The sequence below is a fragment of the Rhinolophus hipposideros genome (assembly GCF_964194185.1).
Source record: "Rhinolophus hipposideros genome assembly, chromosome: 22".
Lineage (NCBI taxonomy): Eukaryota > Metazoa > Chordata > Mammalia > Chiroptera > Rhinolophidae > Rhinolophus > Rhinolophus hipposideros.
In genome coordinates, this window is record NC_138068.1 from 11,941,824 (window position 1) to 11,966,565 (window position 24,742).

The window sequence follows — 24,742 nt, forward strand, 5'->3', positions numbered from 1 at the left end:
TCTGAGGAGACATTTCAACAGAGACCTCAGTCAAGTAAGGGAAGAGTGTTCCAAGAAGAGGGAAGAGCCAGTGCGAAGGCTCTGAGGTGGTAGTTTGCCTGGCCTGTTGCAGGAGCAGCAAGGAGGCCGGTGTGTTGGAGAGGGCAGAGTGGTCAGTCATTGCAGGGTCTTTGGGCTTTCCTCCAAATGATGTGGGAGATGCTGGGGGCATTGAGCAGAGCGGGGATCTTACCTGACAGGATACCTCTGGCTGCTGCATTGAAGGTAGAAAGTAGGGGTGATAGTGCCAGGAAGGGAAGATGGTGGCCTCGCCCATGGAGATAGCCATGGAGGAGGTGAGAAGAGGTTGGCTTTGGGAGACAGGATGAAGAGAGAGGCCACAGGACCTGCTGATGAGATGACATGGATGTAATACATGGAGAGGGGTCAAGGATGATTCCCAGGTGCTTGGCCTGAGTTTCTGGAAGAGTGTGTGTGTGCGCGCGCGCGTGCTCGCACGTGCATGTTTCACAGGCACACTTTGGTGCAGCGAGGGAGAAGTGTGAGAAAGAGAAAGCAGGGAGGCCTGAGACATTGGGTCTAGAGAAATAAGGCTGCAGAGGTAAGGAACTAAGAGCATGGGGATGGGAGCATGGGACGGAGCACCAGGAGAGGAAAGAGTGCAGCTCCAGGCCTCTTCCATAGGCTGCCTGAACGTGCTGTCCTCGCCCTGGCAGCTCTCAAGGTCTCGGAAGGCAGCAGAGCCACCAGTAGGCAATCATGAGGCTCTGAGCCTCAGGCACGTGCCATTCAAACTCCCCTCTGCACACCTCGGCCCCCACGCTCCTCCTGCCCCTGTGAGCCCTCCTGCCAGCCTTCCTCCTCCTCTTCCTGCTGGCGCCCTCCCACTTTGCTGTCCCCACCAGCCCATTGCAGGGCTGGGGCCAAGGAAGTCCCTAGGCTGAAGTTCCCTTCGTCTCTTTCAACTTCAGTTTAAAAGAAAATACAAAGCTGGCTCAGACCTCAGTGCCTGCTGCTCCCAAGCCTTTGAATCCACTCCGCCGCCAACCGCATGAAAGGAAGATAACAAAGGTGGCTAGAGAGGAAGTGTCGGCTGGACTGAGGGGAAGAAAGCGCCCCCTCCCTGCCCCCCAGATTTGCTCCCTGCACAGCCAAGGGGACAGGCCTGGTTGCTGGGCAGAAATGCCTCCTCTCCTTCATCACATATACAACTCTGCCCCCCAGCCTGTCCCACTGCTGACCTCCCAGCACAAGCGTGGCCTCCTTTGGGTTTAGCACTGTGCTTCTACCCAGTGGATCTTTCAGAAAGCAGCTAGAGTAGCATACAAAGTCTGCAATGCTGCCATTTCACCGGAGGAAGAATGTGGGGGACATTTTACACTGTTTACATAATGCACATGCTAGGCTAGTCACTTTCTAGCACATGTTTGTATTGAATCATGATCAGTAAACAGATCAGCACCCATTTTACTGATGGGAAAATTGAGGCTCTGAGAGTTAGGAGACTTGCCCCAGGATGTGCAGCGGCAGAACTGGGATTTGGACCAAGTCTGCCAGGTTCCCACCACAGCATTGCTGTGTGGACTCGTTTTTCCAGGTGCTTTCTGAGCCCCACCCCCATTCCACCCACCAGTCCCCAGCATCTGACTGTGGAGAAGGAGAACACTGGTCCCTGAGCTAGAGACCCTCCCTCTCTGAGCCGCACTCCACAACTTTTGCCCAACCCACACCGGGGTATTAATCAATGGGAAAATGAATGGCGCCACTTCCCGGTGCTGGTGGGAGGATTAAGTAGGATAATTCAGAGAAAGAATTTAACCGAGTACTTAATACATGCCCCGTTCGTGGTGTCTATTGATCTTGACACTGTGCACTTGACTTAAGCACCCACTGTGTGTCAGGCACTTTCCAGTGATGTGTTCATTGAATCTTCCCACCTAAGAGGTGTCGATTCTGCTGTTATCCCCTTGTGTGGATGAGGAAACTGAGACTCAGGGGAGGGGGAGTCATATATCCAAATGCCCAGCCCCAGCCTGTCTGACTCCAGAGCCCAGCTCTCCCTCAGATGCCCCTCAAGTCTTAATTCCTTGGTGCCAGGCATGAAGCCAGGAAGTGTCACCAATAATCCACCCACTCCAGCTTCTCATTATATCCAAGGAACAAGGACAAAATCATTATCCCCACTTTGCAGATGAGGAAACAGAGGTTCAGGGAGGAAGACCCATGGGCCCAAGGTCACAGAGCAAGTCCATGTGGGGCCAGGGCTCCACCCCAGATCTCCCACCTCCCTGCAGCCAGCCTGGGCTCCAAGTGCAAGGACAATGGACCTGCCCGCCTGTGCCCTGGGGCTGAAGCATCCACTTGGCTTCCTTAGAAGCAGGGGTTGCTCACAGGGTCATGGCTGGCCCTACCTGCTCCACGTCTAACAAACATAAGGTGACAAGAATCAGAGGGGAAATATTTATACACAGCAGTGGAGCCTGGAGAGCACCTTGGAGAGCGCTGCACTCAGCCGGGAGCCGCCTCCTGTCAGGCTGGATTACCTCAAGACTCCCCAGCCACTTAGTATGCCAGCTCCCCTCTCCCGAACTTCTGAGTCATCCATTCTGCCCATGCAGACGCTCCTTCCCTGACATTATCTTTAACGTTTTGTAATCATGAAATATTAATGACCGATATTGAATTTAAAGTACAATTTGTGTCTGAATCCTTCAGTGGAAAGGGCAGTTGTAAAGGGACAGTCTTCAAAGAGACAGGGAGGGCTTGGAAAGTCAGCACTGGGATAGACGATGCCAGGGGCTGCATCCAGCTCCCTCTTCCAGAGTGGTCAGGCTCTATGCTGGTCTGGAGGGGTGGTATCCAGCTGCCCAGGACAGCCAAGCGTTAACCAGATTAGCTAGAAGCTTCCCCATCTGGGTCACCCAGGCCAAGTGACATCTTACAACACCCTGATTTTTCCTTCAGACTCCAGAGTATGCTTTATCATTTCTATATGCATTTGTGGGAGTAGTTCATCTCTCTCTTCCTGAATGAAGGGCTAAAGGGGCTTGCCCACCAGTTAGGCCAGAGGGTGGCCTAAAGGAGAGCAACTGGTTCTAGCTGCATGGTTGCCAGCTGTGTGAGTTTGGACAAGTCACTCCCCTCTGGTTGCCTTCGTTTCCTCATCTACAGAATGGTGTTGGATCACTGTAAGGATAGAACTATTAATAATAGCAGTTTCTCTTTATCTGACGCTTACACTAAGCCAGACATCATGCCGAATGCTTTCTATCATGCTGACTGCTTTATATAAAACATCTCATGTCGTGTACATTAGAAATTATGCATATAAGGTGCTTAGCATGGTTACTGACACACAGTAGGTGCTATTCATAGCCAGAGAAAGAATCTGAAGGGAGAGGGAATGTTGGAGATGATGGACTCCAGCCTCCCTCTGCCTCCCTCCCATTTCATAGCTGGGGAGACTGAGTCCAAGGAAGGGAAGCAACTGTTCCAAATCCGACAATGAGGTAGATTTCTGACTCCGACTTCAGTGCTCCTTAGGAGGACAACAGAGGGGGATCTGAGGAGGCTGGAGGTAGGAGCAGAAAAGGGGTGAGGGGGTGCAGTGGGGTTGAGTGGCAAAGAGTGCTCAGTTTCTTCCAGGGTCACTCCCCCATGTCTACCATCAGCCAGTGTTTTCTGAGGGCCCCTGTCACTCACCTGGCTCATGTTGGGCACTGGGATCTGATAGTACAAGGCCAGGGAACTCAGGGTGGGCAGGGGAGTGACGCATCAACAGTGAGTGGAAGTAAGGGGGTGGTGGGCGCTGGGGGGGCCGGGAGGGACTTGCCCAGCCAGAGGGGAAGATTTCCCGGTGGAGGGGACCTCCGAGTTGGGTCTCGAAGCTAAGGAAGCCTTTGAAAGTGGGTTTGGGTGCTCCCAGCAGAAAGACCAGTGCATGCAAAGGCCCGGAGGCTTGGACAGTCCACTGCTCACTCCAAGGACAGAGAAACGGGCTTATGTCCAGATGCTGGGGCTGGAAGATGGCTGGAGCAGGCAAGAGGTGAGCGTGCAGAAACTCACTGGACATTCTGTGAGGAGCCAGACATCTCCTCGAGATGACAGGGAGCCGGCGTAGGTCTTTGAGCAGAAGAGTGACATGGTCAGCTGTGTGGTCCCCAATATTCCCTCGAGTTGACAGGGGAGGGTAGACAGGAGGGGGACAGCCTGGAGCAGGAGAACAAATGGGACGCTGTCAGGAAGAGCCAGGCTTGGATGTGTGCTAGGGGTACCATGGTAAGGCTAGGACAGTGAGAGGAAGTGCCAGAGAGGCTGAGTGTGGGGAAGAGGTTTGGCACAACCCTGCCTGGGACGGGCTGCTTTGGGAGGCAGTGAGCTCCCTGTCACCAGAGGTGTGTAAATCAGACCTGGGCTCCTCTTGACTGGGTAACTCCCGGGATCCTGTGCCACCTCAAATGCCTAACAGATGCCGAAGGAATAAAGATTTTGTGATGTCGGTGGAGCCTCCATAGGACAGCCCAGAATATCAGGACCAGCTCAGCCCTAGAGAGGAAAACCTTTTCCCACACCTCCTGATTCCAGGCCCCCACTTCACGCAGAAGTCCTCTCCCACACTTTGGAGGACTAAATTCTCCCCAACAAGGTCAAAGCCTCCAATCTCCATGTGGAAGCCAAACAGATCATCGAAGTCCCCAAGACAGACAGAGAAGGGTGCCCGAACCTCCCACTCCCACTGGAGGTGAGTGGGGGCATGCAAGGAGTCCACTCCTGACAACCCTGACACCCCCTCCCCGGCGCACCCCCACCTGTTCACCCAGCCCCCCTCATCGTCCTGTCTTGGCTAGCTGGTAATTGGGATGATCAATCTTCCTGCCCAGCTGGCCAGCTCTAATCAGAGCCTGGTGTTTGGATGCAATTTAATTCCCTTGGGGGGAGGAGGGGCTGAGGAGATGGTGCAGAAGAGGGTCCAGCCTCTGCTCCTGCCCCCACCACAGCACGTGTGTGGGAAGGAGGTTCCTTCCAGCTGCCCCTTCCCTCCCTCTCCCCACTTCTCACTCTCCTTCCCACTCTCACTCTCACATCCTCAGGTCTCTCTTTCTCTCTGAGCTTCTCTCTTTTTCTGTGACAGCCAAGAACTTTCAAGTCCAACTGCATTTGTTTTACTGATGAGAAGACCTTGGTCTAGAGAGAGAGGCAGGCACAGGGTCACACAGCTTGACGGCTTCCTAGATGGAGAGATCCTGGAGGAGGTGCAACCCCCCCAGAATTAGCCCAGCATGGTCAGGGGTGCCATAGACGATGAAATCCATTCATTTGACAATCTTTATTAAGCTCCCATTATGTGTCACACGCATGGGTGACAGTAAACAAAATAGACCATACGGGATACGGCAGTAAACAAAATAGACCAAAATTCTGCTTACTTTCTCGTCGGGGAGATGGACGAGAACCAGTTAAACAAGTAAAAGCATAAGGGATGTTGGATAAGTGCTGTGGAGAGAAATAAAACAGAGAAGAGAGTGTCTGGTGGGGTGGCAAGGGACAAAATTAAATAAGGTCATTAGGGGAGGTTTCTCTGAGAAGACATCTGGGCAAAGAACTGAAGGAGGAAACGGAGCAAACTTGGAGCAGAGCTAAAGGGACAGAAGGCTGAGGCACAAGGCCAGGGAGGAGGTGACCAGAAGATCCCATGGGGTCTTGTGGGCATGCAGAACTTGGACTTATACTCAGATTACCCAGGATTGAGGTAGTCAAGGAAAGCTTCCAGGAGGAGGCAGGGACATTTGTTTGGGACCTGGAAGGCAACTAGGATTCTGACAGCAAAAGATGGTAAGAAAGTCAATCCCATCTGGTGGTTGGAAACTCCCCCTTTGGAACCAGACCCAGGTTCAAGTTCTGGCTCCATTGATTATTCCCTATGAGACCTTGGGCAAGTTCTTTTCCTCTCTGAGCTGGTTTTCTCATCAGTAAAATAGCAATAATACTAGTTCCCACCTCCCGCAATTGTTGACCCGATGAAATGGGGCAGCACAGACCCTGGCCCATGGCAGGTGCTTAGTATTTGCTGGTGCTTTTCTGGGAAGGAGCACATTCCTAGGAGTGCTCCAACAGAGTCACCAGGCCAGGTCCCATCTCCTCTTCCCTTCCCAGGGGCCCCCAGCCCTCCAAGCCCAGCTTGGTTCCGGTGAGTCACTGCCAGGGGCTGGCGTCTTCCTTGGAAGGAATCCAGAGTGGTTATCCACACCTCCTCCCACCACAGGACCTTTGAACACATTCTTTTCACTCACTGAGGCACACTCCCTCCCATCCCCTTCATCTGATTGGTTTAACAATAAGACTCACAATTCCTACTTTACTTCCTAATTCAATCTCAGCCTATAGGTCACCTGCTCCAGGGGAAAACATCCCTGTACCCAACCAGGGTCAGAACCCCTGCTCCAGGCTCTCACAGCTTCTGAACTTTCACCTCTCCGTTCTTATCACAGTAGAGTAATGTCTGTCCCTGCCACTAGCCTGAGAGACCATGTCGCTCTTGTTCACCGTGTGTCCTTAATACAAAGGAAGTGTTCAATCCATAATTGTCAGCAGAAACCAGAAGTCTCAGCTCCCCGTTGCTTAGTCCAACCCCCCATCCGTTATACATAAGAGACTCTGGGGCCCAAAGAAGGTAAGAGACCCGCCCACACTGCACAGCCATCCTCCTGCCACAAGGATGGCCTCTTCCTAAGGCACCCACTGAGCTGCCCAGGCACCCTCGGCCCATCAGCCCCCCAACCCCCCAGGGCATCACCTGCCACCTCCCAGATGAATGAATGGTGAGCCAGCTCAGGGAAGAAGCACCAGGCCGAAGCAGGTTTAATTTTAATTTAGGAATCCGTGAAGGCTGCAGGCCTGCTCAGCTCTGGGCTGTCAATCAGCCTTCCTCAAGGCTGCATCAATTAGTTTAAAAATATTGAATGTAATTTTGCCTGACACAACATATTGCAGCTACTGCAAAATATAATTTATTTTAGAAGAAGAAATAATTAAACTAATTTGCATGTCAGTCAGCTGAACTGAGATGCCAAGAGAAGGAGTGGGACCCATGGGGGATCCGGCCTGTGGAGAGGGCACCTGCTGCTGGGTGTGGGTGAGGTCAGCGTGTGCCTGGGTCTGAGCAGTAGTTGCCGCTGGATGGACACATACCCAGGCAGCCCGGATGGCCCACTGGCCTTGTATGTAGACCAACCACTAGACTTGAGTCAGGACACCAAGGACCCAGCCCAGCTCTACCCCTGACTTGCCTGCGGCTCTGGGCAAAGTTTTACCTCTCTCTGGGCCTCAGTTTTCTCATCTAAAAATGGGTTTAATAAGACCTCCTTTACAGGTTGTTTTGAGGATCAAATGTGGTCATACAAGGTAAGACAATTAAGTTCGCAAACTTATCCTAGGAAAAAGTGCTACATACCTCTCTTTTTCTGGAATGGCCATCAGAGCTCTTGTCATACTACCCTTGATGTCCTGAATGTCATCCAAATGTCTTCCTTTCAATATTTCCTTTACCTTCGTCCAAATGTCTTCCTTTCAATATTTCCTTTACCTTCGGGTAAAGAAAGAAGTCATTGGGGGCCAGATCAGATGAGTAGGGAGGGTGTTCCAATACAGTTATTTGTTTACTGGCTAAAAACTCCCTCACAGACAGTGCCGTGTGAGCTGGTGCCTTGTCGTGATGCAAGAGCCATGAATTGTTGGCAAAAAGTTCAGGTCGTCTAACTTTTTCACGCAGCCTTTTCAGCACTTCCAAATAGCAAACTTGGTTAACTGTGTGTCCAGTCGGTACAAGTTCATAATGAATAATCCCTGATATCAAAAGAGGTTAGCAACATCGGTGCCTCAAGTTCGTAAACTGAATTGTCAGGCCTCATAGAGAAGAAAGTTTGTTATAAATTGGAAAGTCTTACACAGCGGTGAAGATTAATTACTGGATGAATTCCTTGTTTTGTATCAAAAACATTTAAAGTGGTAACCATATGAATTATTATCATCAATTCTTACAAATGATGCTAACTCTGATCACGAGGGGTTTAGAGGAAGTCAGTCAGAGGTAAGACGTCAGGTTGGACTCCACCACCTGCCAGTCACCCAGGGCAGCCATTGGCCACCCTTACTACATATTAGATTCCTGGAGCTGTTTAAAAACCATCAATGACCAAGCCTTGGGCATTGGTGTGTTTTAAAGGCTTTCCAGGTGATTCGAATGTGCAGCCAGGCTGGGAACTACCGTGACATCAAGCGCATTGGATCCTGACTTGGGGCTGGCCCACAAGCTCTGGGGCTTCCGGAACGGCCAGGCCCTGAGATAAGCTTTGCAGGTGGCAACTTTGGCAAGGTAAAGGCTCACCTCTTCAGTGGCCCACCTCTTAGAGCTGAGGCTCATGCCAAAGGCTCCGGGGCTCTCCCAAGAGGTGACCTGTGACATTTTAAAAGTAGGTAGGACAACCACAAAATGGTAATTATGTGAGGGGAAGGATGTGTTAACTAACCTACTACTGTGGTAACCATTTCACAATATACACATGGTACACCTTAAACAAACACCATGTTATATGTCAATTACATCTCAATAAAGCTGAAAATGTTTTTAAAAAAGAGGAAGTAGGAGAGGCCCAGCAGGACCCAAAGAAATGGTGCTATAATGGGAGTCTCACCAGCAGTGGACCCAGCCCTCCAGCAGCGTGGCTGCCCACTGAGGGAGGAACTTGTCCTGCTCGGAGGTCTTCCTTCTGCATGGCCCACAAGACCCTGTCTATCCCTCCAGCCCCTGCACGGCCCCCACAGCAAGGGAGGGTACCCAAGAAGAGCACTGAGGCTTTGGTCGCCTCCCCCTACCCTCCCTCTGACTCAGCGGGGAGAGAGGTGCCTGTTCCTGGCGACAGACGGCTCTCTGTTTAAGTTCTCCAGCAACATGCTCTTAAAAATAACAGCTCACCCGGCATTCCCAGTCACGACTCCCATTTCTCACCCTCAGAAAAGCCCCCTCTAATCGCTGAAGCAGCCGATCTGGGTGAGCTGAGAAGATAAGGTGCCCCTGGCTAAGAGGAACTCCAAAGAAGGGTCAGAGTCTGAGTTAATTAAAGGCATGTGCGTGCACGCACACACACACACATCCTTCCCCAGACACCCCAGGAGGTAGCTACACCTGCCTCCCACTGTCCATTTCTATCAACACACGAGCCTCTGTAGTCAGCATTCAATGGACCCTGAGTTCAGAGGAAGAGGCAGCCAACCCACTCCACTCCCCTCAAATATCACAGGGTCCCTGGTTGCCTGGAAGCTTCCATGTTGTCCCCAAAATAGCTCCCTATCAGACATCCAGAGACCCAGCCATCAACTCACTCCTTGGAAGGGATAGTTTCCTCTCCCTGGGGATGTCCTTGAAGTTACTGGCAGGTGGAGTATGTGAGTCATGAGCTCACAGCTAAGGCAGCTGAGGACAGGGCACCAATGACCACTCAGAGGTCTGGGCAGTACAGCTTGAGACGGCCAACATTCGGGGTGCTGCTCAGAGAGGACAGGCTGGGATGAGGTATCCCAGCATCCTAGTCACTTGATGTCCCTCCTGAACAGCGCCTTCAAGGGTACTTATTTATTCAACAAATCCTTATGTAGCACTTGCTGTGTGTTGTACACCATTTTCTAGGGCTTTACACATATTAACTCAGTCTGTTCTCTTAACCATTATTAGTAATCCCATTTTACTGGTGAGAAAACTGAGGTACAGAGAAGACAATTGACTTGGCATGGATCCCACTAAGTGAGAGCTGGGGTCAGAACCACTTGGCCTCAGAGTTCTTGCTCTTAATCACGATGCTGTGGAAACTAATATCAGAGAGGGACCCACCATCAAACACTGGGTCTAGGACAGAGCCATGCCTGGGATTCAAGTCTCTCCATCTAAATCCTTCCAGGCTTCATTCATCCATGCAACAAGTATATCAGATCCTACTCTGTGCCATATCCCACTAGGCTGGGGACCCAGGGAGTAGTAATACAACAGAGACCTTGACCTCAAAGACATCACAGTTGGAGGAGTGGGGACTTCATGGTTTTGAGGACCCGGGCCAAGACCCACCTCCAGTGGACTTGTCTTGCCCTCTCAGGATCGGGTCTTAAAAGAGCAGAAGTTTGGGGGTTCAGTTGCCAGTGGATCAAGTCTTGAAACTTGCCCATGTTTTAGTTTCTCTCCTGCAATATGGGGACATGAATTGTACCAAACCACAGGATTTCTAGAAGGAGGCCTGAAATAATAAGTGTGGATGCTCCAGGTGCATTCTGTGTACTCTAGGGTGCTAGGATAAGCTGACAGTGCTGACGATCGTGGTGTTGGAGATGGCAGTGGGGGTGATGCTGCGATGGTCACAGGGGTGATGGTGGTGGGAGTCACGGCACGGGTGGTAATGGTGGTGCTGTGAAGCGTGGTGACAGTGATGGCTTCCATGTTTGTGACTATGGTAGAGATGATAAAGGTGGTGCTAGTGGATAGGGTGGTGGTGGTAGTAATTCTAATGGTGATGATAGTGATGGTAAGAGAGGTGTCAGGATGGCATTGGTGATCGTGGTGGTGGTGAGGAAGGTGACGGTAGTACTGCTAGTTATAGTGACAGAGCTGGCCATGACAATACTAATGGTGGGAGTGGTAGTAGTCATGGTGATGGTGATGGTGACAGTAGTCATGGTGATGGTGATGGTGACAGTAGTCATGGTGATGGTGATGGTGATGGTGACAGTAGTCATGGTGATGGTGATGGTGACAGTAGTCATGGTGATGGTGATGGTGATGGTGACAGTAGTCATGGTGATGGTGATGGTGATGGTGACAGTAGTCATGGTGATGGTGATGGTGACAGTAGTCATGGTGATGGTGATGGTGACAGTAGTCATGGTGATGGTGATGGTGACAGTAGTTGTGGTGATGGTGATGGTGACAGTAGTCATGGTGATGGTGATGGTGACAGTAGTCATGGTGATGGTGATGGTGACAGTAGTCGTGGTGATGGTGATGGTGACAGTAGTCATGGTGATGGTGACAGTAGTCATGGTGATGGTGATGGTGATGGTGTGGGGATGGCGATTGGTGGTATTGGTGATTGTGGTGGTGAAGGCTGTGGTGATGACCCCAGCAGTGCCAAGGCTAATGTCAGTGGTGGTGATGATGACAGTGACAGTAATGGTGAGGGCTATGGTGATAATCTAATGATGGTGATGGTGACAGTAATGATAACCCGTTTATGCCAGATGTCCTCAGTCCTGGTCCTCGTACCATTGACCAACCCACACATCTCTCAGTGTGACCCCCCTGCCTGACCTTATCCAGCAGCAGGTGGGGCAGGGAGGTTGTGTAGGTCTCACACTTGATGCCTCTCACCCAACTCCTGTGCTCATTACAGACAATCATGCCCAGCTCTCCCGGGCATCCCTAAGGATCCGAATCCTGGATGTGAACGACAATCCCCCCGAGCTGGCCACACCCTACGAGGCAGCTGTGTGTGAGGACGCAAAGCCAGGCCAGGTACCACTGAGGGGCTGGGGACTTCGGGTTGCTGCCATGACTGGCCAGGGCACCCTCTACCCACAGCCAAAGTGGGCTTGGTCTCACATCAGCCCCCTGCCCCGTCCTCACCCTTCAGCTCATCCAGACCATCAGCGTGGTAGACAGAGACGAGCCCCAGGGTGGGCACCGCTTCTATTTCCGCCTGGTACCTGAAGCTCCCAGCAACCCTCATTTCTCTCTGCTCGACATCCAAGGTGAGTTACTTCTGAACCCCCAAATCCTAGAGTGTACGGAGGGAGGGGCCTAATCTCTCTGCCTTCATCCCACGTCATAGGTGGAAAGATTGAGGCATGCAGAGGGCCAGTGTTGAGTCCTAGATCACACAGAAAGTCCGGGCCAAGCTGGACTATTATCCAGCCTGCTGGCCAAACCCTGAAGAACAAGCAGGGGGTAGCTTGGCAGAGTGGAGAGGGGGCATCTCAAGCATAGAGAATGATAGATGGAAAGATATGGACAGGCAATCCAGGAGGAGTGGGTGGGCCAGAGTTCAGGGCAGAAAGAGCCCCTGGTCTAACTGAAGGTCGAAATAAGCCACATGCACACATCCCCACGCTTCAATTTAAAAAGCACTTTACCCCCACTCACATTGCTCTTTGCATCCTGATGGCCACCCTCCCCCCATTTTGCAGGTGATGAAACTGAGACTCTAAAAGGATAAGGGACCGGCCCAGGGTCCTTTAGGGAGTCAGAGGTGAGGCTGGGACTCAAACCCATACCTGTCTCAGGCCCATTGTGCATTAAAGTCACTCACACAGCCAGCCTGAACTGATTCCATTGTGACACATGCCCCAGCAAGTTCCCCAAGAAACTGAAGTTTGAAACTTTGAGGAATAGACTGGGAGAAGGGGTGGTCAATAGACCAGGAGTGAGGGACCTGGGTTCCAGACTCAGTTGGTAGCTCTCTACGTAACTCTGGCAAGGTCTGCACCTCTCTAAGCCCCAGTTTCATCCTCTGTAAAATGGGGCTGAAAACCTCAGGTGGCTACGTGGCCCCAGTGAGATGAGGGCTACCAAGGTATATTGTTAGCACCTAGAAACTGTCATTTCCTTCATTCAGCAATTATTTATGGAGCAGTTATTGAAACACAGGGCCCATATGTCAGCACAGTGGCAAACGAGACAAAATCCCTGCCCTCTGGAGTTTACGTTCTAGTAAGGGGAGTTAGAAATCAAACAAATAAATAATATGTTGGGGATGGTATGTGGCTGGGGGGTGGGGGGAGGAATGATGCAATAGCCATAAGAGTCTGGACTTTATTTAGTGCTGGACCCTGGGGGCCTAGCACAGTGCCTGGCACACAGTAGGTGTTCGATAAAATGTGTTAAACAAAACAAGAGAAAATAAAGCAAAGTAAGAGTAGAGGCTATTTTCAATAAGGTGATCTGGGAAGGCCACCTGAAGGAATCAATAGTGAGTAGGGACCTAAAGGAAATGAGGGAGTGAGCCGGGCAGATAACTGGACAAAGAATGATCCAGGTGGACAAAACAGCAAGTGCAAAGTCCCTGCGGGGGGAGCAGGAGACCTGCGGGGTTGGAGGGAGTGAGTGACAGAACTAGAAGAAGAAGTAGTCAGCGACGCTCTGGGGACCAGACCATGCTGGTTCCTTCTGACCGTGGAACAAGTCTGGGATCTCTCCCAAGACCTTTATACCCCTTCCCTCCAAAGGAAGAGACCTCAGTGGCCTCTGAAGCCAGACCCATCTGTATTTCCAGGAGTCATATGAAAAATATTCAACACCTAGTGTGGTTCAGATAACCAATCAGAAAGGACGCTGGTCATAAAGAACCAGGAGCAGGACCCCAAAGCCCTTCTATGCCAGGCTTTAACCCCTTAGTGGCTTAATTGTATCAAAGTTGTCGGGGGAGGTGTCTGGGGAAAGGCTGAAGCATCAGGGAAGGACTTGGGGGACTGAGTCATAGCTATTTAAACCTTTTTTGGAAGTATTTTAATATTTTAACAATCAGTACCGCCTGCCCTGCCTGCTCATTATTCTAGTGGCATCCCTCAGAAGACAAAGATAGCCCTGACCTGTCCTTACCAAATTAATAAGTCTTTCAACCCAAGGGGGCTGAGGTTCTGCCCCAAATGCCTCTCTTTGACGAGGGGCCACCAAACATCATATCCAGTGGGATCACCTGGTACGAGCCCTGGGAGCAAGGGTGGCAGCCATGCACTGAGGTCGGCACAGCCATGAAGTCTCCTCCGGTACCCCAGCCCCTTCCCGCAGTGTGCCAAGCCCCCTCCTCCTCATTGTATAAATATCCTGGGTGACAAACGGCTACACCAACCCATCTGTTTCTTTGTACAAATTTGTAGCCAGTTTAGAAACTTGATTTATAAATATTGCTTTTGCAGCCGGGGATTGACACTGATATATGTCAGGCCAGATGGATGGATGCAGTGTTGGGAGCAGATCCCACCTAGGAGGTTGGAGTAGGGGTCTGGGCTGGCCAGTGGCTTCCCCAGCTGAAGCCAGCCACTGCCCAGGATGGCAGCTCAGGGCTTCAGGATGATGCTTAGGAATTCCCTCTTATGGGGTCAAGGACTGGCAGGGACCAGAGCTCTCAAAACATATGGCTCCACGGCCAGAGACAGCAACCCTGGGAAACAAACATTCCTCTCCTCTCCTCTTCTCTTGTTTGGGAATTTGAGGCTGAGCCAGAAGAGCCAGGCACTCATTTTTCAAATCTGTCTAACTCTCTGTGCCTCCCCACTACCACTATTATGCCACACCTAAAACACACACTAGCTTCCTAACCGGTCTTCCACAGCCGTTCTTGTGTTTTCATTAGATGCTCTCTTGCCTAGAATATAAACTCAGCAAGGGCAGGGACCATGTCTGTCTTATTCATTACTGTAGTCCTCAGGGGCTAGAATTGTCCTGACATGTAGAGAGTGCTCGATTAGTATCTGTTGTTAAATGAATATGTCACTAGGTCATCTCTTTGCTTAAAACCCATCCATCAGCGGCTTCCCATTGCTTTTAAGAAAATAACCCAAATTCCTTACCATGGCCTCTCAGACTTTCCATTAGGAGTCCCTGCTTCCCGCTCCAGCCTCTTGACTCACTTTAGCCATCATCCTCATCCCTCCAGCCACAAAGAATCGCTTTGGGTTCCTTAGGTGTAATATGTTTCTTCCAAGCTCAGGGCCTTTGCATAGGCTGCTCCCCCTCCTTAAACTCATCATTGAGGGCTCAGCAATAATATCACTTCTTCCAAGAAGGGCTTCCTGACCTTCCAGACTGGGTCAGGTCCTCTGTTGGTGCTCTTCTTATACTTTTCCTTCTTAGCACTCACCAGGGTTTGTAATTGTAGACTAAATCGTGGGTCGATGTGATTAACATTTGTCTCTCATATTAGAATGCAAACTCAGATCTAGGACTATTGGTTTAGCTCTCCATTGTTTTCCCCCAGTGACTAGCATGGTGCCTGGCACATAATAGTTGCTCAGTAAAGATTTATTGGATGGATGGATGGATGGATGGATGGATGGATGGATGGATGGACGGACGGACGGATGGGTAGAGGATGGATGGATGATTTGATGGGTACATAGAAAAGGTAGCTGTGCCAACAATTCACTGGATAAATTCAGACAAGTCACTTCTCTCTGAGCCTCAACTTCCACATATGTAAAATGGGGATAATGTCACAAGCCTCGGTTGTGAAAATTAAATATTACTCTGTATTTAAAGTATCCACACAGTCCTTGATGCGTAGAAAGCACGCAGTACATGCTAAAGGAGTCCCACACTATTCTCTCTTTCCCCCATCTTACCCTTGAGCCTCCTTTCTTCCCCAGGGAAAGACCGATGTTTTCACAGCTGGGATGGACTCAACCTTTGACAGGAAGGCTAGAGTTCAAGCCAGAGCTTGAAGAACTGACCCAGGACCACCAGTTACCCCCCAAATTGTGGTTCCTTCAAGTGTCATTCTTCAAGTCTGGCCCTGTGCCAGGGAAGAGACAGGCACACGCTAACATACTGCAATGTGACAAGTGCTGCAACACAAGTGTGCATGGCACCTGCATAGTGAGAGCAGGGAGAGAGGAGCCATAAATCCTTTCTTCCCAGGGAAGCGGAGAAAGGAGGCCACAGAAAGGAGGTGACATTTAGCTGGAGCATGACGGATGAGGAATTTGCCCAGGCAAGAAGGTGGAGAGGGTGTTCCAGATAGGGGCAGGTTGGCGAGTGAAGGCAGAGCAGCCTACACGCCGAGCGGGCCCATGGTGCAGGACTGGGAACGTCGGATGGGACGTGAAAAAAAAAGAACAAGCAGCATTTATTGTGAATTTCTATGTGCTGGGAACCATTCTAAGGGTTATGCATGAATTTTACCATTTAATCCTCACACCTGCGTGATACCGTTTCCCTCAGTTGCAAATTAGGAAACTGATGTCCAAAGAAGCTAAGTGAGTTTCCCAAGCCAGTAAACTGTCGACTTGGCATTATTTATAGCATTGTGATGGAAATTTTCAAATGGGTGGAAAAGTGGCTAGAATAATATGATGAACCTTCAGTGTCACGTGAGCTTCAACCCATGACAATCCTGTTGGAGCAGGACCTCTAGTCCACTTCCCAGATGTGCTCAAGGTCACAGGTCGGTCCACCAAGGGCTTTTCTCGTCCCACGCATGTGTCTGTGATGGGGAAGGCCAGGACTGGGGCCCTGAATTGGGGGCTGCAGAAAAGAGGGTACATTAACTGAGGCCACAGACCTGGGGAAGGGACCCAGGTTGCCCAAGTCTAAGGTCAGAGAGACCAGCCGAAGACTTCGAGGGGAGGGAGATGGACTCAGAAAGCCAAGGCCCCCTTTTTGTGGAGTTGGCTGTGAAGGGTGGGGGCAGCAGCCAGCTGGGCTCTGAGCACCTCTGTACTACCATGCTGGCAGCCATCAAAATGATTGAGGCTCAGAGATGGCCTGACCCCTACAGAAGAGGTGTGGAGGAGGCAGGAAGGCCAGAGGACATGGGCATCTCGTCCCATGTAAGTCCATGTTCCAAGAGCAGACACCCACCCCCTGAGTCCTGCCTCGCATTCCCAACAACAGGCTACAACAGGGCAATGAGTATGACTTGTGTTACCGTGTTTCCCTGAAGAAAAAAAAAGACCGGGTCTTATATTAAGTTTTGCTCCAACAGACGCATTAGGGCTTATGTTCAGAGGATATCATCCTGAAAAATCATGCAAGGGCTTATTTTCCGGTGAGGTCTTGTTTTCAGGGAAACACGATAGTACACTGTTCTCTCTAAAAAGGAAAGAGGTGGGTGAGGAGACCTTGGCATCCCAGGGTCCCTTCATCACACCCCGGTGGCCATGCCCCCAGCTCTCCTGGCTCAGTCTCTTAGACTCCTGACAGAAAGCTTCCTCCATCAAAGGCAGGTGTCAGCCAATGTTCCCAATCTTCTCTGATGACCCAGGACTTGTCAGCGTCCAGCAAGCCGCAACCCAAGGACCACAGGACCCCAGAATCAGGATGCGCTGGGCAGCTGGGGTGGAATCTGGAACACAAACTGGCTGTTGAGACAAATGACCAAAAAAAAAAAAAATGACATGGCCAGGGACAGGGCCTTGGCACAACTGGGGACAAAGTCTTGGAAGAGCTGGGGACAGGACCTTGGCACAGCTAGGGACAAAATCTTGGAATAGCTTGAATAAGAAAACAGAATTTTGAGAAGTTGGGAATAGAATCGTGGGACAGCTAAGGACAGAATTGTGGGCTATGTGGCTGGGAACAGGATCTGCAGGCAGCTGGGGGCAGAATCTGGGCAGATCAGGGAATATACTGATGAGTGGGCTGGGAGGCAGCAGCTTGGGGCACAGTGAGGCAAATCCCAAGGTGGGATCAGTGGGTGGGTGGGACAGGAGGGGCTGACCCGTGACCCCAAGTCACATGCCACTCCCTTTTTCTGGCACAGACAACACGGCCGCAGTGCACACGCAGCACCTGGGCTTCAACCGGCAGGAGCAGGACGTGTTCTTCCTGCCCATCCTGGTGGTGGACAGCGGGCCCCCCACACTGAGCAGCACGGGCACCCTCACCATCCGCATCTGTGGCTGCGACAGCTCCGGGGCCATCCAGTCCTGCAACACCACAGCCTTTGTCATGGCCGCCTCCCTCAGCCCAGGCGCGCTCATCGCCCTCTTGGTCTGTGTCCTCATTCTGGTTGGTGAGTCCACCGAGAGCCACTCTCCTTGCCCGAGGGTCCCCCATCCTGGGACCCTAGATGTCCCTCTCTGGTAGTCCCCATGGGGCCTCAGTTTCCCTTTCCATACAAGGAAAGGCTAGCCTGAGTGACTCCAAGCTCTACCATGCAGCTCCTATGAGAAGGTCTTCTAAGTACGGAGCACCCCACCACCAACTCCAGTCCCCCCCGAGACTAAGTCATGCTGGCCCACCCTCTACACAGCCCAGACTCTCCTTCATGTTTAAGATCCAAGTGTACTTTTAAAAATTCTTTTATGTTTAGTGACCTATTTTACTATGTAGCATTTTTAGTAAAGAAGGGCTCTTGTGAGCCTCACAATCACTTGCCCAGGTGTACCATCCCCATTTTTCAGATGAGGAAACTGAGGCTCAGAGAGGTTAAGTGGCCTACATAAGGGCACATAGTCTTCTAACCTGAAATCAGGTCTTCTCACCCTGTGTTCCTTCTTCCTTTAACTGTTCCACCTGCTATGGGGCAAAATCATGAGGAAGCTGGGACAGAATTTACTCTGGTATCAGTTATACCAGCAGCCAACTGAACCCCCAGAGTGTTCCCAGTGAAGAGGTCAAGTTCCAGGAGCTAAATTGGATGCAAGTGGCCATCATGCCACCCCTCAGCCTCAACAGAAAGGCCTCATCTCGTTCCTGACTACTGGACTGCTCAGAACAGCCAACGCTACAGGAATTCCAGGGAGGCCACATTGCAGATTTGACCTTTACTCAGTTCCCTGGGACATGTCAGTTGCCCCCCATGCCTAGCCGCCCGCCACTGGCATGGCCACTACCACCCCACACAGGACCTTCCTGTGGCCAAGCTGCACCTCCTCGCATCCCTGAGCAGGTTCCTCCTAGCCCGGAGGCCCCGGCCCCCTCTTCTCTCTCCTCTCAGCCCATGGCTCAGAAACCCTTTTTCCAGAGGGTGCACTTTACAGCGGTTTCATTTTCCGAGGCAGTGCAAACAAATTTCTGCCTAATTGCCCACAAACGAAGAAAGTGCACATCAGTGCTCTAAAGGTGACAGGCGGAATCACTGATTGGGCCTGGCACATCTGTCGCCTGCCGCCCGCGCTCCCCACCATCTGCTCTCATGGGCATGCCCCTCCACAGCTCCTGGCCTCCAGCTCCAAAAGCCATCCATCCATCTTCCCCACTTCCCTCCTGATACCTTCCCTCCCTCCGGACCTATCCCTGACTCCCCACCCCCTCCCATGTCATGAGCCACCTTGTTAGGCCATGAGCCAGCACCCTGCCCCATGACCCTAGCAACTAGCTCTGGCCGCTGGCCCAGCCGGAGCTGTTTGGAAGAGCAAGGAGAATCCCGGGCCTGGCATAGTATCCAAACATGTCTGTCCATCCATCCACCTATGTATTCATTTAATTCTCCCCTTCATTCCTCAGTCCCTTATGTATCCATCCAGTGAGTTCCCCCTCTGGGCGCTGGGACTCATCAGTGAACAAGGGAAACTAAACGTCCCGAGTAACGGGCAAGTTGGGGTTGCCCTCACTGAGATGGGGGAGCCTAAAGGTGGGAAAGGGGGAAAGATTATTACCTCAAATTTGGACATGTTAAGTTTGAGATTCTCTTGGTCAACACAGAGGACTTGTTGAAACTGGACGTACACTGTAGATTTCAGGGCTGGAGGTTTTGATACTGGAGTTGTCAGCCTCTAAATGGAGCTGAAAAGCCATGAATGAGACTGAAGGAGAGCACCAAGAGAAGGAATGTGGATGAAGGTCCAAGGACTGAGTTCTGGGACATCTGACGTTAAGAAGTCAGAGAGGGGAGGAGAAGCCTGCTTAGAAGATTGAGTGATCAATGAAGTGGGAGGAAACAGAGTATGGAGTGCTGGAAGTCAAGTGAAGAAAGCCAAGAAGGGATGATTCATTCACCGGCTCATCCTATCACTCACCCAGGTTTCCATCCAACTCTTCATGCAGTCATTCATTCCACAAGCATGGTTCACATGCTTACTGCACGCCAGGCCCCAAGTGAGGGGAACATTCCCCAGGTCTTTGAATGTAGTGTAGAGTGTGCATTTTGGGGTAGGGGGAGACCGACATGTTAACACAGGAGGGCCTGTGCTGTATGGGAGCAGTCTATAAGTCAAACCTATAGATTTGGGTTGGACCCAAGAATTCACATTTCTAACTTGGAGGTTCCCAGGAGGTGCTTGATGCTGCTGGTTCAGGGACGAAGGTTTGAGAACCAAGTGATAGTGAGAAGAATCCCTCACCAGGGGAGTTGATAGCACTGACCCTAGCCTGGAGATCTCAGGAAAAGGGCTCCTGCAGGAGATGTCTTGATCTGAGACTCCAAGAACTAAGAGGGTGCTCAGAATTTCCAGAGTAGACAGAGGAGGGTGGGATGAAAGAGAGTCAGGGTCAAGGACATCTTTCATTCCTTCAGCCCTCAGCTGCCCCCTTTGTAGAGACCCCAGGTGTATCTCTTCATACAGTTGAGGATGGAGACCTCAGAGGTTGGGTCTAGCCCTCAACACCCATGAAATCTCTTAACACTGCCCTCTGTGCCCCCCTGACCATGGTGGTCTAGCCCCAATTTACACACCTCCCACGGTGGGTAGCTCACTACCTCTCCCGCTAGCCAGCTCAGTTCAGACTACAAGAAAGGTCCTTTTTTGCACAGAAATCTACGCAATTTACACGAGCATGTAGGCTGGGCTGGGCTGACCCTCGGTCGGGCCCCGCCCTCACTCGCCCTCGTTCGCCCCCCTCCTCTTCTCCCTTCCCCCCCCCTCTGTCTCCCACGCAGTGCTGGTGCTGCTGATCCTTACGCTCAGGCGCCACCACAAAAGCCATCTGAGCTCGGACGAGGATGAGGACATGCGGGACAACGTCATCAAATACAACGACGAGGGTGGCGGCGAGCAGGACACCGAGGCCTACGACATGTCGGCACTGCGGAGCCTCTACGACTTCGGCGAGCTCAAGGGCGGCGACGCGGGCGGAGGCGGGGGCCCGGGCGGGGGCCCGGGCGGGGGCTCGGGCAGCTCCCCGCCGTCCCGCCTGCCCTCGGAGCGCCACTCGCTCCCGCAGGGGCCGCCGAGCCCCGAGCCGGACTTCTCGGTGTTCAGGGACTTCATCAGCCGCAAGGTGGCGCTGGCGGACGGGGACCTGTCGGTGCCGCCCTACGACGCCTTCCAGACCTACGCCTTCGAAGGCGCGGACTCGCCGGCAGGCTCGCTCAGTTCGCTCCACAGCGGCTCCTCCGGCTCCGAGCAAGACTTCGCTTATCTCAGCAGCTGGGGCCCGCGCTTCCGGCCCCTGGCCGCGCTCTACGCCGGACACCGCGCGGACGACGAGGCCCAGGCCTCCTAGCCCTCTGCCCTGCGGTCCACGCGCGGCTGCTCGCCCCACGCAGGACCTGACGGTGCCCAGGACAAAGCATTTACCCTGCTCACCCTCTTCCCCACCTCCCACCCTCCCAGGACAGCCGGACGGGCGGAGGACCTTTGGGGGCCGACTCCCCGGCGCCCCCTACGGAGGGTGGTTTCAGCTTTTACCCCAGAGGTGCGGGAATTTTGACCAACGTCATTAAAACTGGAGCGAGACCAGGCACTGCGTGGATCTGGGGTTAGAAAGGGAGATAAGGGGTCGTTGCTGCGTGGAGAAAGGGCGGGTAATTCACTCCTGGCTTGGGGTAAAATCCTGGGGGAAGGACGCTGCCAAGGTGCCCCCCCACAGCACCCCCCCCTTTCCCCTTCAGAGTTAAGAGGAAAGATGGGCTGTTCATTTACTAAGCGCCTACTGTGTGCTGGGATACTGTACAGAGATCATCTTAGTCATCACAGAACCCGTGAGGCGGGGCCCCGCAGGTAACTGAGGGAGAGCGCCACCCAGAGAACTGACTGTGACCTGTCCAAGGACACCCAGCCAGGGAATGGTGGAGCCTCTGGCACCCACCAGCTGCCTGGCCTTGGGCAAATGACCTCACCTCTCTGGACCTCCGTTTCCTCATCTGTCAAATGAGGCTAATAATAGAACCTACCTGGAAGAGTTGTGAGGATAAAAAGAGCTCACGGGACAATTGGTTAGGACAGTGCCTGGCACATAGTAGGTGTTCAATAAATGTTAGCCTTTGATACTATTACCTACCATCTTTGTCATTATTAGAAGCCCAATGTCTGTGTCCCAGCTCTGAGCTCTCTCCTTTGCCCCAATTGCCCTCCCCTGTTGCCCAACATCTTCAAGGGAGGAGGAAATGGTCTCAACTACCTGTCTTGCTCCTGCCCTGACTTCCCAGGGACTGCAGAGCCTTCTGGAGGCTCAGGCAACACTGGAATAGGACACCTGGCAGGGATACCAAGAGAACAAGCTGGTGGCTCTAGGACTTGGATAAGGTTCGGGAGCGTTGGTGGGAGATGGAAGTGTTGGAAGATACTGGGTGTGGTAGGGACCTTATCTGTCTGGTCCCAGAACTCATCGGTCTTCCTCATCCACGAACCCCAAGTTAAGAAACTCAGGCGCTAAGTCATCTCTAAGCCTCCAACTCTAAAATCATTTGATTATGAGGTATAGGCTATTTGTCTGCCCTCCCCAAGTGATTCATTCATTCCACATTGACCTGCTGTGAATTTCATCTCCTGTTAGCTGGGCATCCTTCATCAAGGTCCTCAACTGCTGAAGCCTCAGTTTCCTCATCTATAAAATAGGGCTAATGATAGTCCCTCCCTTAAAGGATTGTTAAGAGGCTTAAAGGAGATAATGAATGTTAAGCTCTGATCTCAGTGCCTTCCTGACACGTCGAAAGTGATCAATAAATACTCATTAGCCTTATTTTTTTTTTTTTACCCTCCCAGGGAGCATTCATTAATTCCCTCCACATTTACCCAGGTCCACTATGACAGATCCAGCGATGGTCATTATGTCCTGAGTGCCTTCCCCCTACTATATCATCTGTGTTAGATACTGTCAGCCCCAGTTCACAGGGGAGTAAACTGAGGCTTAGAGAGTAGTAACCTTCCCAAGTTATACAGATCATAAGTTCTTCCTGCCTTCCAGCAACTCAAGGACCAAATGGGCGGGGTGAGGAGGCAGGGGCAGAAGCAGCTAATAATAATGCATTTGGTAAGAATTGTAACAGAATTAACAGAACAATGTCCTGGAAACACTAAAGAAAGTTTAAATAATTCCTGGAGGGCTTCCCAGAGGAGGCAACTCCAACTGGATCTTGAAGAATGAGTATAAGATGTCTGAGATGGCCAAGCAAGCAAGAGCATGCTAAGCAGAGAGAAGAGTGTCTGCATATAGGTTGGGGGCAGGGGAGAGGCAAGAAGCATGTAGCAGCTTCAGGAGTGATGTGCAGTTCCATGGGCTGGATCACTGGATAAAAGGGTGAGATGAGGCAGGGAAGGCCGGTTGGAGGGAGATTAGGAAAAGAACTTGAAGGCCAGGCCAAGAAACTTGATGATTTGCTCAAATTGAACACGTCTCCTAAAGTTCACTGAAGGTGGCTAATGGTAGTTATATGGGCTGAAGTGGTAGTCCCAAATGGGGGGCAATTGGGACCCTCATCCCATGTAGAACTTAACCCATGATTCCTGTAGCTCGTGCTACAAATGAGTGTGGTCACTTTGGGACCAATGGGGTGAAATACAATCCCCTCTCTCACACATGCGTGCCCAACTCTCACCTACAGAATCCCAACAATTCTTAGGTGGGTTATGGCATCTCCATTGTAGAGGCGGCAATTGAGACCCAGAGGAGTAAAGTGATGAGCTCAAGGTCACCCAACTGGTACAGGACAGAGCAGCTGGGACAATCAATACAGGACCTCTGATTCCAAGTCTGTTCCTTCTACATGTGCCAGCTGCCTTGACAGATTCTGACCCTGCCAAGAAGGAGGTTTCAGGCAGGTTATGTGTCCAGAGGGACGTATAAACATGGAGTCACAAGGATCCTTGAATATCTTGTCTAAACCTCACATGTGGAGAATGACTTTCCCAAGTTCTTGCCGGAAATAAAGAACATTATTCATCCAGATTCATCTTCTGGGCCCCCGGCTCTACCATTTACCAACTGTGTGACTTTGGACAATTTATATACCCTCTCTGTGCCTCCATTTTCTTATCCATAAAGTGCACACATTCAGAACATCTTCTCCATAGGGTTGTAGTGAGGATAAAATGTAATAATAACCAGTGACACTTACTGAGCATTTCCCATGAGTCAGGCACTATTCTAAGCACTTCACATGAATTGACTCATTTAATTCCCTCAACAGCCCAAGGAAGTGGCCCTAAATTTAAAGGTGAGGAAACTGAGGCACAAAGAGTACTTTGCCCAAGATCAAACAGCTACTAAGTGGAGATGCCAAGATTTAACTGGGGCGCTCTGATGCCGTCAGCAGCACACACAGTGTCTGGCACACAGTAAGCACTGAATACGTGGTCCTGGGTGTGTCCAATGCACTCTCCGTGCCCTGGGAGAGGTCATTTCTCCACTCACTGCCACATCCTACAGCCCTATGGGAGTCCTCAAGCCTCCCTGTGCTTTCTGCTAATTCCAGGGTGGGGCATGGAGGGAATAATAATGCTCCCTTAGTCTCCTTTGCTTCCAGCTCGTGCTTTGGCCATCTCCATTTGACCTAAGCCAACCTGGCAGTGAAATCCGGTGAGTCCAATCCCTTCACTGGATTCCACAAAGTTTCCACGAATACCAAGCGTTTTGTGTGCTTTGTACACTTTTCTGAAAATTAGAGGTTGAAGAGAAGTGTCTTGTGGAGTACATAGCCTTTGGCCATCCGTCTCATTCCCACCAAATTCCCCCATGAGCTTCAGATCTTTGCCCTGTGCTATGCCAAGAGTGCAGCCTCCCCAGCTCCAGGTTCTAACTGGGCACACTCAACTCTATCAGGGAGCCCAGAAAACAGAGCTTCCCATTCACCATATCTTCCCAAAGAATCTGGGAAGATGAAAAGAC

At 51.5% G+C, this 24,742-nt stretch overlaps 1 protein-coding gene across 3 annotated transcripts in view; it reads left to right on the forward strand.

Moving 5' to 3' along the window:
- The window catches only part of CDH22 (cadherin 22), a 126,115-nt gene extending 102,064 nt beyond the window's left edge, over positions 1–24,051 (forward strand). For 2 of the 3 annotated variants that reach the window (XM_081033436.1, XM_081033437.1), the window contains 4 exons: positions 11,430–11,551; positions 11,670–11,787; positions 17,514–17,765; positions 20,574–24,050. In XM_081033436.1, coding sequence (XP_080889562.1) covers positions 11,430–11,551; positions 11,670–11,787; positions 17,514–17,765; positions 20,574–21,139 — 1,058 coding nt within the window. In that variant the 3' untranslated portion in view covers positions 21,140–24,050. Of the gene's footprint in view, positions 1–11,429; positions 11,552–11,669; positions 11,788–17,513; positions 17,766–20,573 lie in introns of all 3 variants that reach the window. The other variant, XM_081033438.1, reaches the window with a different exon arrangement.
- The last annotated feature ends 691 nt before the right edge of the window (positions 24,052–24,742 follow it).